General features: G+C 41.2%; 1 protein-coding gene across 2 annotated transcripts in view; it reads left to right on the top strand.

The window, feature by feature from the left end:
- Nucleotides 1–17,344, top strand: part of METTL24 (methyltransferase like 24) — a 45,977-nt gene that overhangs the window by 5,014 nt on the left and 23,619 nt on the right. For both annotated transcript variants that reach the window (XM_030267739.4, XM_072926777.1), the window contains exon 2: nt 14,864–14,962. In XM_030267739.4, the coding sequence (XP_030123599.4) occupies nt 14,864–14,962 (99 nt within the window). The remainder of the gene's footprint in view (nt 1–14,863; nt 14,963–17,344) is intronic.

Below are 17,344 nucleotides of genomic sequence, written 5' to 3'. Positions count from 1 at the left end.
TTGGCTTGGGGTTTAACTTTTGGAAGTTTATTAATTCTGTGTGCCTGGAGCAACAATTTAACATTGCACCAGAGTTTGACACAGCACGGCTTTGGAGCTGTGCAGGGTGTCCCACCAGGCTGCATCTGCAGGAGAGGATTTGCCCTGGCTTAGCCAAACCCAAGGAGCTGCAGGGGTTAAAGCAGCCTCTTGGATCTCCAAAGATGATTGCAGCCTCTCCACCTGTGTCCCAGCTTGATGAGCTTTACAGAGGGCAGTGCTGTTCCCTAAGTGCTGTGTTGAGGAGCGAATAACATCCTGGCTTTGATGGATGGCAGTGGCATGTGGGATGCTGCTGCAGAGGAGTGCAGAGCTGAAGAGCTGGATATTGGTTATTCCTTGGAGTGTGCTACTTCTGGGCACCTTCTTTAATAACAGGTAGACAAACTGAAAAGAGTTTCATTCAGAGGAAAAAGGTGTAAAGAGATGCAGGAAGGCAAGCCTGCAGGGAAAGCCTGAAGTACTGGTACTTGTTTTGAATAAGGAAAAGTAGGTTTTGAGAGAATGTGCCAAGACTCTTCAAACTAAAAAAAAAATAATTTTTTTGAAGGACATAATGACTGATTGTTCCCTAGGTCCACTGGAAGTAGGACAAGAAGTAACTGGCTTCATTTTCAGGCAAGATATTAGGAAAATCTTTTAACTCTGTAGCTGGTAAGGAATGGAAAGACTCCTTAGAAAATTGTGAACTGTGGGTATTCACACAGGGAAGGTCTAGCAATGTTTTCCTTTGTGCTTCAGGGCAACCTCCTGATGTCCCTCTGGCTACATTTACCTGCTCTGCAATTAGAAAAGCAATCTAGCAGATACAATGTGATTAGCTAAACTGGAATTTAGCCTGAACAGTGATCTAACATCAGTGAATAAAAAGAGGTAATGGGATAATAAGCAATCTTAGCCCTGGCTTAATACCTCACTAGGGAGACCACACCCCGCCATGATTGTTCTGTGTGATGACTTAGTGGACCCCAGAGGAAGGGACACTAGTTGACAACTTTTTTCCCTCCAGCACTTGGAGGTCTCTTAGCAAATATAAACCAACCCAAAACTGCTTATCTAGTAAGATTAGCACAAGATAAGAACTTGTGGCTTCGATCTGTTAGTATCTGGGGAACAGCCTTGGTCTGTTTCTGCTCAAATATTCAGGCTAATAGCACAGACTGAGCAAGGCTATTGTCTTTGGAAGAAAAGAATAAACTTTTATTGAAAGCAGTTTTCACCAGCTGATAACCGAATCTGGGGAGCATCAGCCAGCTTTGCCCATAAACCAGGGCAACTGAGGTACCAGAAAGTACCCAAACACAGGAATCCTTCTCCAAGTAGTCAAGCAATGGCAATAATGGGCTTTTATTGTATTTTAACTGCAGATGAAATGTGTTTATAGTATACCATAAAGAGGAAACGGTAATGTTTTTTTCTGACAATGATGTCACTTGCAAGCTCGTGAGGTAAATGATTACTAAGAATAACATTGATTCTTACACACTTTTTATTACTAGAAATAGTTCTTCCTTCATGAATTTTTGAGAAGCAGATGGGGAATATTATTCTTCACAAAGTCATTACAGTGTTATGAGACTTTATACCCAATAGCATAGATTTCTTTCAAAATCTTTCAAATACCAGCTTAAGGCTTTCTTTTGGCATATAAAGCCAAGAGATGTTTTTCTGGGTAGCTGTGGCACAGAAGAAAATAAATCTAGGTTCTAAGTCTCCTCTTCTAAGGGACCCAAGGATCAAGGTGGTAATTTATTCTGCAGATGCCTTGCTCTGTGGGGCCATTACAGTTGTGCCATCATTTCCTTGAACACAGAGACACAGTTCACAGGCCTTGTACAAAATGTGAATCCTTTATAACTGCTGTAGCAGATCAGAAAAAAAAGCATTTTTATTTGCTGTGTTCAGCTCAGACTGTTTCATGGGACTGTTCTGGGGGCCAAGTGACCTGAACTGCCCAGTAGCAGTGGCATGGTTAGTGCCAAAAATGATCTTTTGTCACATTTCATGTTTTGGAATAAGAAGTGAGGACAGTTTTGAGGGCACAAAGCATTCCTTGCTCAAGCAGCTCACAAGATGGCCAATCTTTCTACATTCTTTTCTAAAATTTCCTTTTGTGGAGAGAAAAGAGTCCAGAAAGAGAGATTTGGACAGGTAGAAATTCTGCTCAATAGCCCTAGGGTTTTTACTTTACATCTCCAACCTTTATCTGCCTTCTTATGAGACAAGTGTTTAATTTCATTGCTAGTAAGGTTTTCATCCCAGTTAGTTCAGTCAGTTCCCATCAACATTTACTCAGCCAGCCAGGCAGTTAACAGAGACGTGTCTGCTCGGGGTCTGCACGGTAGGGACCAGCATGCCAGGTATCTCTCTCATGCCACTTTCTCTGAGCTGTGGCCACAGTTCAGACCGAATGGTGCAGCTGGGTGCATCTGGTGTGAGCAAAACTCCAGCAGCCCTGACAAGGGGTGCAGCACTGAAGTCCTGCGGTGAAGAACAAAACCCTCTTGCAGCTGCCGTGCAGATTCGCGCAGACAGCGTGATGAGTGCATCATCGTTTCTTACAAAACAGATATAGAATTTGGAGATTTAGGTAGCATTAGGGAGGGATGTCCAGCCTTTGCTCAAGCAGTCTGGTTTGGTTGTGGTAGATCAGGCTGGCCGGTAGCCTGGCAGTGATGGCTGTCACCTGTGACACAGATTAGATAAAAGATTTGACATGTAAGTGAGAGAGTTTGTGTGAACCACCACTAAGCTTTGATGGCATCTGCAACACAGCCCACTCTTATCGCTTGTTCTAATATTAACTTTGAGCTGAGTTTGTCTTGGATGGCTGCTCAGTGCTCCAGAACTGTGTGCAGTGGATGTGAGTCATTTAATCAACGTGAGTGTTTTTGTAGCCAGAAGATATGCACCAAGATACTTCTGTGCATGAAGAAATGTTGTCCAGAGCCTTTCCATGTTTGTAAGTCTAAGATAAAATGATCTGCAGTTTAGTGGAACAACTAAAAGAGGGGAAAAAAAGGTGTGATTCAATTTTTCTTTCAGTTGTGGTATATAGCATATGTATCATGCAATCTATATGCATACACTCACCCTAATGCTGGTTTTTAGTGGTTTTGCCTACAAAAGTGACAGGGTGATGCCCTATTTTGAGTTAGCCAATCTTTCAGGGTAATATAAACCATGTGCACAAATCAACTGATGTCTAGGGTAACAAATAAAAGCCATGATTTTGAACTCGCTTTCGTGGCAACAACTGGGTCTATTTCAGCAGGAAATAGCATAAACATCTGGGAATATTTCTGCTAAGTGGAAGAGCTTATATTTCCAATGGCATGTTGTTTCCCCAACTGATCTACACTTCCATCTTTAGTACTCTTCCATCTTTTGAATGTGCCATCAAGCTCCGGTGCCCACAGGAAAGGCTCTGGCTGCAAATGCTCATGAACTGCACTGTCAGAGAATGGGTGGATGGGGTTGTTGCTGACCCCTTGAAAAGCACAAGTCCTGGGTGTGGTTCTTGGGGAACCCCTTGGTGATTATTTTGCTCTCTTATAGATTTTTTGCAACATTTAAACACTAGTGCTGTAATTTATGTCCACCCTGACACAGGTATAAATAAAAGAAATAAACCTTTCCATGTGTCTTTGTGTAATGATAAATGTAGTAGTTCCAGCAGCTGTTAGAGGACAGAAATCTTGCTTCTCACCAAAGTCTTCTCCATTTGCTTTGCAGAGTTCTTCAAAAGTCAGAATAGAGTTATTGTCACTTTGTAAATCCCAAATCTGGGATACTTGTGAGAAACATAATTCCTGCTGCCACCTCTCCCCATCATGCAATGGGGGCTTCTCTTGTCTCTGGCTCTGTAGGACCAGGAGGACTATGCAGTGGGCCTTTGGCTTTTGGGGTCTCTTGGGACTGTCAGGTCAAGCCAACTGCTTCAGATTTTGTATAGAGAACCTCTGGGTTTACATGCTTGTGAAAGAAAGAGCTAACCCAATAGTTAATTTAATCAGAGACCCACTGAAGTTTACTTTGGGTTCCACTTTCTGATAGGTTTCAGGTGCAGCTTCAGGTACAGTGCTGTGTGTTCTTCAGGAAGAGACAGAATTCTGGGTACTTTCTAGGACTGACCTTGTGGCTTCTGCAAACTGAAGGAATTGAAATCTCTGCCCTTCTTGGCCTGTGGAAGACAAAATCTGTGGGCCTTGAGAGCTTAGCAAGGAAACACCTACGAGATCCTGATAGGCAACTTGTCTGTCTTAGGGATATTGCTAAAAATACATTCTTGCTATTCATTTTGATGAGGTGGGGCCACTTTTTTTGAGTGTGTGTGTCTGCGTGTGTGTGACATGTTGGTCTGCTGGCCAATATTACTGCAGAGAAACAAATATCAGTGCTGTGCCAGGGGCTGGACCTGCTTGAGAAAACTGCATTTGAAAATGATAGAACCAGCAGATATTGACATCACAGATTGCTGTTGCTGCTTTGTCCTCCCCATCTTGGCCTCATTTATCCCCAGCCCTCTTCCTCATCCCTCTCCTAGCAGCTAGCTAAGTCAAATAATCAACTGGGCGCTTCAAAGTCAGTGCCCTTTTTTTAGCATCCTCTTTCATATTTTACAAAGAGACACTGTTTGAAATGTTAGGGGGAACAGATGGTAATGTCTATTGATACAGCATGTAATGTTAGAAAATATCTGCCACTTAGAAGCCTAGAAATTATAGGAATCAGTTCCAAATCTTTCCTGCTCCCTGCAGAGTGGACGGCAGTAGTGGAGGAGTGAGATTTATCCAATAGGTAAACACCTCAGGGTAGGAGCTGTCTGAAAAAAACCCAAAATTTTAGTACTAGTGCCCTGTCTCTTTTTGGGCCTTCCACATGGTTGTTCTGCAGAAGTGAAACTTTCAAATAAGTGAACTTTGTTTCATCTTGAATAGGGCAAAGTAACAACATTGTGTTCCTTTCCCTTCCTCTTTTGAGAAAATTAAACAAGAAGCAATTATGTGTCAATGGGTTGCTGCTGAGCTGATCTGTTTCTTCTTCATTACATGTCTTGATTAATGGTTTGATCTTGCAATTATTATTCATTATGAAATCCATGGGAATTCTGGGTGCATCACGAGTTCAGGGTCAAACCATGTAGTTTTTCAGTACTTCATCTGTCTAATGCTCAGAATTAGTAATAAAACATTGGAAAATATCCTTGATTAAAGAGGATGGTACATATTTGCCCAAGCCCATCCTCCATGGGATTATTATGCTTGGTTCTATACTTGTCTTGAACAAAAAATATTTCAAATTTTTGTGCTTTGAAATGAGCTAGATTTTCTTCTCTATAGGCTGGAAAATAAATTTTGTACTTAAAATCCTAACAATTTGTAAGCCAGCTCTTGTTCTCTTTCTAGACAGAGGGAACTACTTGCCCAACACAGTTTTATTTTATTTGGAAGACTTTTACATAGCTCTAGACCAAGGGCACTAATCCATAATCATATTTTAAAAATAAAGGGAATATGTTTAAAGCTAGAATAAATTTAATTCTTGGAATTCCATTATCTAATGCTTTTATAAAATAAGGAGTTAAAGAAGAAAAAGTAAAATTTGGCTTTTTGAGTCGTCCCTGGTTATCCAGTAAAACCCAGTACAACCAAGTGAGCTGATGGTGGGTTGAAGGAGCAGTACTTGGTACCTGTTGTAAATACTGTCTATCTTGCCTTAGGGTTTGGCACTCTGAAATCCAAATACCTATAGAAGTTACTGAGCCTTTTGGTTTACCCATGGATAAGAGATGATATTTACTTGCTTTAAGAGATTATGAATGTATAATGACAAATACTGCCCTCTCCTGCTCATTGGGCACAGAGGGTTGGCCTGGTACTTATCCAGGAGGGGAAGGTGAAGAGGAAGAGGTTTTCTGATGCCTCTATTTCCCTGTAGTCTAGAAGGTGTGGCAGGCCATTTCTGTTTGGATATTTGCATTCCACTTGGATGAGAGAGAAGGCTGCACAAGTGTGAAATGCTCTTATTTGTGTGAAAGCATTGGTTTTACTCTAAAGCACCTTCTTTTTCCCCAGTTCTTAGCCTCAGGCAGAGGCTCTGAAGTCAGAGGATAGGCTGCCAGAGGCATCCCTATGTGTAAATCACAGTTAGAGTGCTGGAACTTGCACAAAATAAACTCAGCTTATCTGGCTAGCTGCGTATTTACTGATGAATTCTGTTTTTTGTATTCTATGGTTTAAATATTGCAGTGAAGTCAACCTAGAGGAAAATAGCTTAAACCCCCCCCCCCTCCCCCCATTATACGGATTATGACTTCGCCATATTTCTCAGCCAGAGCACTTCAACTGAAGCATTTAGGAATATAGGCTGAAACCACGGTTTTGCCTCTGCTTTGCAGAAACTGAATTTGACAAGCAGTGACCAGTACTTGCTGTATCTGTTTCTTGCTGTTATCCTTAAGTGTTGGCAAAGGCATTCGGGCACTGGAAGGAATTCAGCTGATTGAGCTGCTTAAGCAATTTTTAGAATTTACTTCCATAAATTTCAATCTGTTTTGGCTCCTGGTTTTATCTCCATTAGATACATTATCATGCTGTCAGCCTCTGGATGGCACAGGAATGCTGCTGCCTGATTTATTTATTTTATTCTAGAACCATAGCAAAGAAATCTCACTTGGCTATTTTCAAAGCTGTATGTCTCTTAGAGTAAAATCAATCTCTCTTTTAATAAATGTGCATTTCTCCCATATGTTGCTGGGATTTCTAGTGGCAGAGCTGTTAGTCTCTGGTAAACTTTTAATGTCTGAGGAGAGGTTCCCCAGTGCAGCCCCCAGATTCTTTGGCTGCAGTGGATTTATTCCTCAGAGGTAATGAGGAGTGGTAGTTATGCTGTGTAAATTATGAATTAGATGCAATTCTTTCTGAATTCATAAGTACCTACAAATTAATATTTTGGCATGTCTTCTGAAACCCTGCTTCCTGTAAGTCCCAAACCCGCACTCAGGGTGATGGTGAATTTACAGGAGTGTCCACAATGGCTAATGTAAACCTGGCAAATGAAATCCCAATATCCCAATATCCCCAATCCCTGGGGAATTCAGGGTTATTATTTGAATTCATTGGAGCATTAGTCACTAAATTCCTCTGCAGATCTGGCTTCCTCGTGTTAATTCTGGAAGCTACCCTTTATTTCACCAAATCCATTTCTTGATTGTTAAAGTGATGTAAATTCTGTCACTTGAAGTCAACGGCGGGGGGCGGGTCCTTTTTTTTTCCTGTGCATGCTTTTCTTTTGAGATACTTATTTAGGGGAAAAAACACAAACCTCAAAGTAGAGTTGGAGAGAGCTTGAGTGTGGGTTTTGTGTGTGAAACACAGAATCTCCCAAGGCATCGAAGTTGTTGGTGTTTTGCATGGAGGTCGATTGCCTGCAGGTAAGGGCAGCAGTTCCCCCCAGAGCAGTAATTTGTATGGATGTGGCTCCATTTCACACCTTCAGATGGGAAATGAGAAGCAAAAGGAGCAGAAAATAAACATCAATATTAACAAAAGGAAAGAAGAGGTGAAATGCTTGGTGATTGCTGCCTTTTCAGGAGTTGTTATGTATTCAGTTCAGACTGACTTGCTCTACAAGAGTAACGACTCTTGGTTTCAATTACCATACAGTGACTCAAAGCTTTTCTAATGAGAATTGAAGTCAGAAAATAGTTTTCTTAATTTCAATGTAAAACTTTGCCTTTTTTTCCTTTTCCCTGCTAAATCTAAGAGTTTTACTTACTGGTACAAACTGCAGCCTTATGAAGCAAGTGCTGATAAACTGCTTTTAAGTGGAGCCCTCTGGGTGATGTTTGGAGCTTCCTAAGTTGACTCTTGCAGCATTCACATCCTGCTTCCAGGCAGACAAATGTGTGCTGCACTGCAGAGACTTGGAAAAGATGATGATGCACAGAGAGTGAGGAGACTTAAGTGCATCCTAGACATTCCCTTTTCTACAAAATTAAACACACATGTCCAGATAGAATTCTCCGTATACAGATCATGTTGGAAACCCATTTAAATTTAAGACACACACTCATTAATGCAGAAGTCACTATTATCACGGGACTGCTTTCCATAGGCAGGATTTACTTCCCTGAGCAGCCTTCCTGCATGGGAAAGCTGGACTGTATGTGTGACACGTTGCTTGCTTATCTTGGCACAAAGCTATTTTTCCTCAGCCTATTGTTCCAACATCAAATCTTTGGGTAATAAAATGGAGTGGATCCTTCTGGAAGACACTTTAAAATGTGCTGACAGGGAGTTGTTTAGGCACAGCCAACATGGCTACCTCTGAATTGGAAAGATATTGATTTGATGGATGGACTGGTAGATGGATAAGGTGTTGATTATAGTCAGTGGCTCAGTGTCTAAATGACAAACCATTAATGACTGGTGTCCATCAAGGGTCTGTACTGGGTTTTTTTGGGCAACCTGACCTAGTGGAATGTGTGCCCATGAAAGTGGGTTGTATTGGGTGATATTTAAAGGCCCTTTCTAACCCAGACCATTCTGTGGTTCTGTAACATACTGCAGATTTTTTAGCTCTGGAGTTTGCCTGTGGGAAGGACTCCCTTTGTGGCCTGCTCATTGCACTGCACCCGTGTGGTGCCTGCAGAGGACAGAGCAATCTGGTGCTGACTGGGTATGGAGAAGGTGTGTGCATGTGTACAGTGGTGTCAGAGATGTCTCTCTGCCTTAGATAAACTCAGAAAAGTAGAAACATGGAGACATAGAAAGATTTCCCATATTAATTCTTTCTGGGTTTTTTTTTCAGTTCATCATGGACTTTGTGCAATGTGTAGAAGTTTCACTGTTGGAATGGAAATTCTTAGTTTAGGTGGCTGCAGGACTAGGTGTCAGCTGCTTTTCCCTGTGATTCCCTCAATGCCCGATGCCTCAGAGGGAACCCACTGCTTTTCTCTCAATACCAGCACACACATGTGGAAGAGGAGTATATTAGCAAGTTTTGCACTATGATTTCTTAAGAGAAAATCTTATATGTTTAAGAAAGACACACGGAAAAAAAAAATAATATGAAAGAGAAAAGAAAGGAAAGAAACTGTTCAGACATGTAGGGATGGAATATCTATAAAGCCAGTTGAGTTGGAAATTAATTCACTCAAAGCTTTAAATATAAAGGCTCAGTCACTTTGTAAGTCTGTGTTTTAAATTACAGCTTACTGAGCCTGTGTGTGTCCCTGCTGCTCCTACATTAATGATGTGAGGTAGCAGGTTTTTATGAGTGTGTGTCTTGTGAGCCCTGGTGGTGCTGGTTGCATTTAGCTAAAGGGGACTGTATGAATTGACCTTTCTCAATGTGGTCTGTGCCAAGGCTGAAGGCATACTTGTTCTTTCCTACTGATTCCTCCGCTTTTAGGTGGAGTTTGTTTTACTTGTGCCACATACTGCTGCTCCAAACATAAAACATTTGGAATTACTCAACCCTGTTGAAGAATAAAATGCAGCTAAATGTTGCTTTAGGCTCACAGCTAAATAACAGGCTCAGCCCTCTAAAATGCATAATTTTCTGCAGCATAGGGTGTGTGAATGTCTGGTCTGGAGTTTCTCTTCTGTGATGTTGAGGGTCTGTGGTGTGAGCCCATCCTTCAGGCTTCCTTTGCAGGTCATGGAGAGATATGAGAGCACTGGACTTTTCCAGTGCTTGACTCACCTTACATATTTTATATGTAGAGTGATGAATCATTCCCTTAAAGATCCTGTCTGCCTCATCTGTCCTGTCAAATAACTTAACTCCCCAGCCCACCGTGGGATGGCTGTCTGCATGCAGTGTTTCTATCCCCCTGGCTCTCCCTGGGAGTCACCCAGCTAATTGCCTCTGAAACTAAACGTGGGTGTTCACGGGGGATTCTCTGCTGCTGGAGCTGCTCTGTGCTGTCAGCAAGAGGAGCAGTGTGCCAGGTTTGGCTGCCTCCACCCTCAGCAGCCCTCCCACTCCCCTTAGCAGGCTTTGCGCTGGTTGCGTGTCCCTCGTGGGGCGTTGGCGTGCCCTGCAAAGCCAGGGCGTGTGTGGGCTGCAGCACACAGCTTTTGCTGTTCAGGGTACTTTTGAATTGAGGGAATACCCCAAACAGTAAGACCACAACAAACTACTATGCTTAAGGCCACAGGTGCTTGAGAGGCACCACAAATAAAATTATGTCTAAGCTCTGTAAATTGTATCTGGGGACAATCTACTCTCACAAGGGCAAGCCTTCAGGAATGCAATCTAATAAATTTGCCATATAGATGTCTGAAGTTTTGCAGCCTGAATCTGAATCCCATGCATTGCCTTTCAAACTGATAAAACCCCTGCAAAATTTCACCCGTGAGCAGGTTCTGTCCTGCTGAGTGTGGTTGTACACAGGGTACAGGAAGAATAATTGGATATGAAAATGTGTATGTCATTTGTTTCTATGGCTGGCAAATATTTATGGTTCTTGATGGAATTTATTGCCACAAATGATTTCCACTCACATTTAGTCCTGCCTCTGATGTAAGAAATTAAATTGTTGCATGATTTAATTAGAGGATTTATTTAAGACATCTGTGAATATATTGACAAATCTTTTGTTTCTTCTTTGTAAGCAACAGACTGCTTGGCAGGGCAATGGGATTCCTAAATTTTTGTTTACAAAAATGGCTAATATGTTTCTATATTTTAATTTGCTGCTAAAAGGGAAAGAGATTAAAATGGGGGGAGGGGTAACAGCTACGGAGCTAAAAAAGACAGAAATATGGAAAACTTACTAAGTCCGTTTCAAATGTAAGCAGAAAGGAAGGGTTAGGATTTTTGAATTAGTGCACTAAAACTAGGATTGTTCTGGAAAGAATTTAGTGTTTTGTATATAAGTTTAGGCTGGAAAAGCCAAAAGATTTGGCAGACCTACAATTTTAGACCTGGTTTGTGAGCCCTTTGCACATATTGATTTAAATTTTATATTATGATTTAAGATTTTTTTGACAGATTTTAAATTAAAGTCCTTTAAAAATATATCACATATATACTACAGGTTATTAAGGGATTATCAAATGACTATCGCAGATGCCTATGAGGGGGAAAAAAAATCTAAGAAAAAGTGGTCTCCAGAGGGAAGTCTCTGCAGATTACTGTGAGATTGGTCTGAAGGAAACATCAGTCCTTATCCCTAAGTGTGAAGTGCCTAGAAGAAAAATCAGACCTTCAAATGCATCCTAGTTTTCCTAACAAAGCAGTGGTATTACTTTAAAATTTCTTTTCTCTGTGGTTATCTCATGTAGTGAAAATTTAGACACCAGTCTGAATAACAGTTTCTGAATATCCATTACCCTTCAGGAGTAGCTGAAGTCAGTGTCTGATCAGTGCTTGTGATAAAGTCTTGCTGACGATTGATTTTTCTTACAATGCTAATTTCAATTGATATGTCTATAAGTGAAGCTATATACAGAGGGATACATTAAGATATTCAGTATGATATTTTTTTAAGTGGCATTGTAACTTTTTAGGTACTGTCATGTCTTTATATTGTGGAAAATGGATATGTTGATGTTTGGGAAAAACAGTAATGGTGTCTGGTTGGATGAACCCTTACCCTAGGGAGAGAGCACAGCCATGGTGATAGGCAAAAATGCACATTGTCTGCACCTATTTTCTGGCTCCTCCTGGGCAGCCTTTGGGGAGGTCTGTCTGAATTTCATATCCAGGGCTGTATAATCTGGGCTGTAATAGCTCCTCTGCTCCTCTTGCTGTAAAGCCCTCTGTGAAAGGAGCTGATCCTCAGCCTGTTTGTTCAGCAGCCACAGGGATCTGTTCTCAGTCATTCTAGAGATTTCCACGATACACATGAGAAAATCCAAGTCATGATACCACAGTCAGGTTCACTTTGAGTAAACAAAATGCAAAGTCAAGACAGAGGGAAGACTCCTAAAATAAGGATCATTTTTTATCAGGGATAAACCTGATTTTCACAAAGCATCTGTAGAGTTTATTTGAGAAGGCTTAGATGGAAGCACTATGAACCAAACTGAAAATTACCTGGAAAATTATAAACAAAGGCTACAAATGTACCTATGGAACAGCTCCTTCAGGAGGATATTTTGTATTCCTGAACATACCCAAAACTCATCACTGACATTTGTGAGTTACCCTCTGGGGGGGTCACACCCAATCCTGGGGATGTGTTGGATTTTCATCCCATCCATTGTCTGTGAATCTTATTGTGAGGCAGCTACTGAGGCACCCTGTAGGGGTGTCAGGAGGGGTTAGGAACAGGACTCTCCTGTGTGTTCGTTAGTGAATGGAAATAGGCTGTGGCTTCCTAAGGAGCCGGGGGCCAGGTGTGAAGTTTGAGAAGCTATTCAAAAGCATTGCCATCAAACAGGAGCTTCGGGTCTGATCTATGGCACAAAAATAGCATTTATGTACTGCTCCTAAATTTAAAGAACTATACAAAAGCTTGATCTCTTTCTGCTTTTTTTTTTCTCTCTCCCCCGCCTATTTTTAAGTGAAACTGCATTAGTAAGTCACTAGGGTTTTTATTTCATTTCCATGGGTTTATCAATAGTTTGGAGTCAGTGGGAAGGCAGTTTAGTTTCTTTAAGATTTTAAGAACCCGAGTGTAAGCTGCAGTGGCTCTTGGACATTCACTCTGCTGCAAAAGAACCTCATTCATGTGGTTCATTATAGAGATTTTTTTTTTCTTCCCTGTCAACTCTGTGCAGAAGGAATTCTTGCTGAATAGTCCACAATGGTCACCCTGCAATGCCTCTACTTAATGAGCTACTTCTCACAGAAATAGATTTCAGAATAACTGGGCACAGATGTGTAGGTATCTGGATGGTTGGTGGTTTTATTTGGTTTGGGTTGGGTTTTTTGTTTGTTTAGTTTTTTGTTTGTTTGGTTGATTTTTTTTTCTTTCTTTTTTCCTCTGAAAACGATTGTCAGTCTTCATTTTCATTTCAGCTTTCAAGCCTGTTGAAACAGCAGCATTCCTGTCATTGCAAACATTATTCAGCCGTGTGAACTGTGACTCATTCTGAAAGATTAGACGAATTTCCCTCCCTGGTGTGCACCTATCCTCCTGCTGTTTGCTGTTTGCAGGCTGCCTGCTGCAAGCAGAGGTCAGGGGGACGTGCAGCTGCAGAGCTGGCTTGCTAGCTTGCTTCCAGGCTCATGCTGTGCAGAGGATAGGAGTCCAAGTTTGCTGCAGGCAGGAAGTTTCAGGGTGAGAAATTCTACTTTTGTCTTCTTCTGGGGGAGAAAAAATAATTCTCAATATCCTTTTCAGCATCTCTTTACAGTAAAAAAAAAACAAAAAAAACCCCCAAAAACTTAAAAAAAACCACAAAAAAAACCCCAAACAACTCAAACAACCCCAAACCCACAACAAATCTGAAAAATAACCCCTAAAGGAACAGCAAACCTTGTAGAGACCCCCTGGCTCACATTCACTGTAGACTATGTTTACTTAGGCTGCAAAGATATCAATTCATGATACCAACTCAAGGCAAATGCCATCTGGTCTGGTGGTGCTCTTTAATAATCTTTTCTAATTTTACCTTCTCTTTCCTGCATTCCTCTCTGGCATCAGAGGATCCCTGCTGTCATTCTGCTGGCTCTTCTCCTGGTGCCACAGACCAATCCTGTCTGGGGGCTCAGTGCCCCACCTCACCTGTCTGCCTCCATCCTCTGCAGCTAATTGCTCTCTCCTACATGTTTTCCAGGGCTTTGTCTGAAATAAAGTCCTGTGGGAATCCCGAGTGGGGTTTCTGATTGTATTTTATTGAATGCCAGCATGAGTCTTTGAGGGAGAAACCCCATCCTGTCCATTATGGGAGCTCAGTTAATTGAGGATGATTAAAGGGAAGCTTGATAATACCTGCCCAACCATAGAAGTGAGTTATGGCGCCTGAAGATGAAAGGCCATGAGGAATCAATCTTGATTTAGTACAGCTTAACACCGTGCTTGTATTTTTATCTACTTGAGGGCAAGAGATGACAAGTCTAAACTTCCCACCATGACAGCGGGCAGAACTGGGAGAAGGTGGTGCAGATGGGAGCACAGAGCCCTGTTGCTCTGCAAGCAGGTGTCTGAAAGGCCTTTTCTGTCCACGTGAGAAGTGTTTCTGGAAAAGCTGACAGGATCCCCAAGGTTCAGAGCTGAGGGAGCACAGAAAGCACCCACCAAAGCTACTTCCTAGGGGCTATGTAAATGAGGAGTGGTAGGGCTACAGGCAGCCACACTTATATTTTTTGAGGGAATTCTGGTAAATCTGGTAAATCTGTCAGGCAAATGTGGGAGAGGAAGAGAACTTTTCTCAAAGCCCACAAGATGCTTGTTTTTTCAATAAAATCTAGATCTTAAAAAAGAAAACAGGTTGCTTGCAAAGGTTTCCTTTGGTGATTAGTGTTTGCAATCCAAGTTCTTCTTTGAGTGGACATTCATCCCTGATAGATATGAAATTAAAATTATATCACTGTTTTCAGATATATTCCTGCAGGATTTGATTATTTAGATCTTGGTTTTCTTCATGCATTTCTCACAACTTACTTGGATGTCCTAGAATAACTGGGTTAACACACGTATCCTGGATGAGGAGCACTTTCTTCTTGAATTACCTACATCCGCTTTCAAAGCTCATCATTATGATCATAGTTAGATACTTTTTCACTGTAGTTGAAACCCTGCTTTGTTCTGAAATGTTTTTCATGTGTAGACAAGCCCCCAGGAATCTCTTTTAGTTTATTAGCCCATATAATTTATGCTTGCATTGCCTTTAAGATGGTTTTTTTTTGCTTTGTTTTACAGACTGTAAGATGGCACATTGAACTACAACCATGGGCAAGTCCAACCCCTTCCCTCAACTATGAGGCCTCAAGGTTTCTAAAGTACATTAGCACTTCTCAGGTAGGTTTTTTGTTTCAGTCTCCATTTAGAAAACACTTTGCCTGGCACAGATTGTTCCCTCGTATCTAAGGAATTAACCTCACAACAAACTTTTTTGGAACTGATTTATTTCTAAAGTTGCTTAACCTAGCACTGATGGTCAACATGAATATAAAGGTCAAAATACATGTTTGAAAGAATGCTTTATTTCCATGTTATTTATTTCCAAATGGGTTTGTGTCCTGACAGGAGTATGGTATGACTGAAATTCTAGATGTGATGTTTCTCTCTCTCCCCTCTCTGCCTCTCACATGGAAAAATACAGAGCACTCTGTATCAAGAGAGTGTATTCAACCTCTCCACCTCTCAATAATAATATGATAACCAGGCTCATTTTACTTCAAAAGGAGGCAGTTGGGGTTCCCAGTAAAATGAGAACAAGGCATCAGACCCTAACTCGGACAAGTTTTTTCAATGATACCAATAGAATCTTGATATTTTCAGGACAAAAACAATGAACATGGAAATTAGTGGGTTTATGTGCTTTTTAAAATGGCATTTCCACATCCAATATTGTGTTGATGGATACTTCCAGCCTTCAGCATACATGGAAATTCATGGGCCATCATGTCTTAACAGAGGCATCACTTATGCACAACAGCATTTGTGTGTGCATTTCCTATAAGAAAAAAATGGAAAAGGTGCTGGATGCTCACAATTCCAACAGAGCAGCTGCTTTTGGTACCCAGGTCTATCAGCAATTGACCCTTGAATACCGAGTTGACAGCATCATTACTTACTCTGAAGAACAGCAAAAAAACCCCAGGTGCCAACATCACTGAAATGTCATTCATGTATGAAATACTTTGTTAATGCAGTGCTTTTGAGGCTGAGATAATTTGAAATACCTCTAAAAAAGAGGATAGCAGGGTGTTCATGTATTCTCCAGCATGTGGGTACCTGTGGCTAAATTCTCAGTAAAATGACATCTCTGCTGCCGCTCATGGCAGCACTGAGAGGGCAGAAGGCAAGATGATGCATGTGGGACAGCAAGAGATGTGTGTAGAGCTGCTTGTTTTGTTGTACAGAAGTTTAGACTGTGGCAGACATATTAAGTTTGAAAATATCCTTCATCTCAGCAACTTAATAAACAGTGGCAGATGCTGCTAAACTCCACTAGTTGGGTCAAAGCCTACAAGGACATCAATTAACAGAGAGTTTATTGCTTTTGACACACTCAGTGAGAAGTTCTATTCCCAGAGTAACTGACCCTAGTTGGGGGAATAATCATAAGTGAAAAAAAATGGGATGAATCCCTGTTCCTGGCCTGGCAGATGTTACAAGATGAGTAACTGATGGGCTAACATCATGACTGGTATGAGCACTTCTGAAAATGGCAGCCTGCTTATGTAGATAAGCATGGGATGTCCTTTTCCTTGTTTGCTGAGCAAGTGTCTACTAATTACTGTGCCAAAGTTCAGCCCCATGCCATTAGTGTAGAATGGCTCAAACTGCTGGAGCAGGAAGGTGCCATGTCAGCAGGGTCAAGGTGTCTCCAGCAAAAGCATTTTCAGTGCTGGTATTTCATGATCAGGAGAAGCATCTTTCTTGTTCTGTTGTTTGACAGGAGTGAGCAGAAACCCAGAACAGGATGTGAGCTCAGTGCATCAATAAATCATGTAACAGACTGATGATGGTGCTAAAGGCAGATTCAGGGTTTGATTTTTCTTTGGTTTTTAAAAAAAAATAAATTGCTGTTGTTGTTTTTTAGGGGTTTTTTTTAGGTTGTTGGTTTTTTTTTTTTTTTTGATAGCAAGAGCTATTCAGTAGCAAGAGCTGTTAAAATTGCTTCAAACTCTGACTGTTGTAATTGCTCATAATGCCATGAGTCAATTAAGTGGCAGCATTGCAGAATCTTAGTTTTCTGTAGAGAGTACATTATTCTTCTGTGTCATAAATTAGTGCTTATTATTGCAGTACCATTTATTCCTTGATTGTTATGTGACTGAAGGGAAATGGGTATGGGGTGCAGTGCAAATCATTGCCTAAAACTTAGTGAATCCTGGGAACAGTGTGAAGAGGTTCTATATTTGCTTTTATGAATTTTCCATGGGAATTATGCACCAAGCAGGAGCAGGGAGGCGGTGATGCTGTGTGCAGCTCTTTGAATGTAAAACTGCAGGTAATGATCTTTTAGAGCATACACTTCTTAAAGAATGAGAGTTTTATTTACTTATTATAAGGTATGTGGTGAAGAGTGCTACATTAAAGGCTGGGTTCCAGGTTTTGCTCTCACCCCGTGTGTAAAACTGTTTCATTTCTGTGGTTCCAGGTGGGACTAGAGCTGTGCTTTTTAGTTTGGCTAAGACTGAGAACTGAGCCTCTGCAGTCTGCTGTAGGAGA

The sequence above is a fragment of the Taeniopygia guttata genome, chromosome 3 (assembly GCF_048771995.1).
Source record: "Taeniopygia guttata chromosome 3, bTaeGut7.mat, whole genome shotgun sequence".
NCBI lineage: Eukaryota > Metazoa > Chordata > Aves > Passeriformes > Estrildidae > Taeniopygia > Taeniopygia guttata.
Note: the sequence above shows the minus strand (reverse complement) of the source record. Positions and strands in the feature narration are given on the sequence as shown.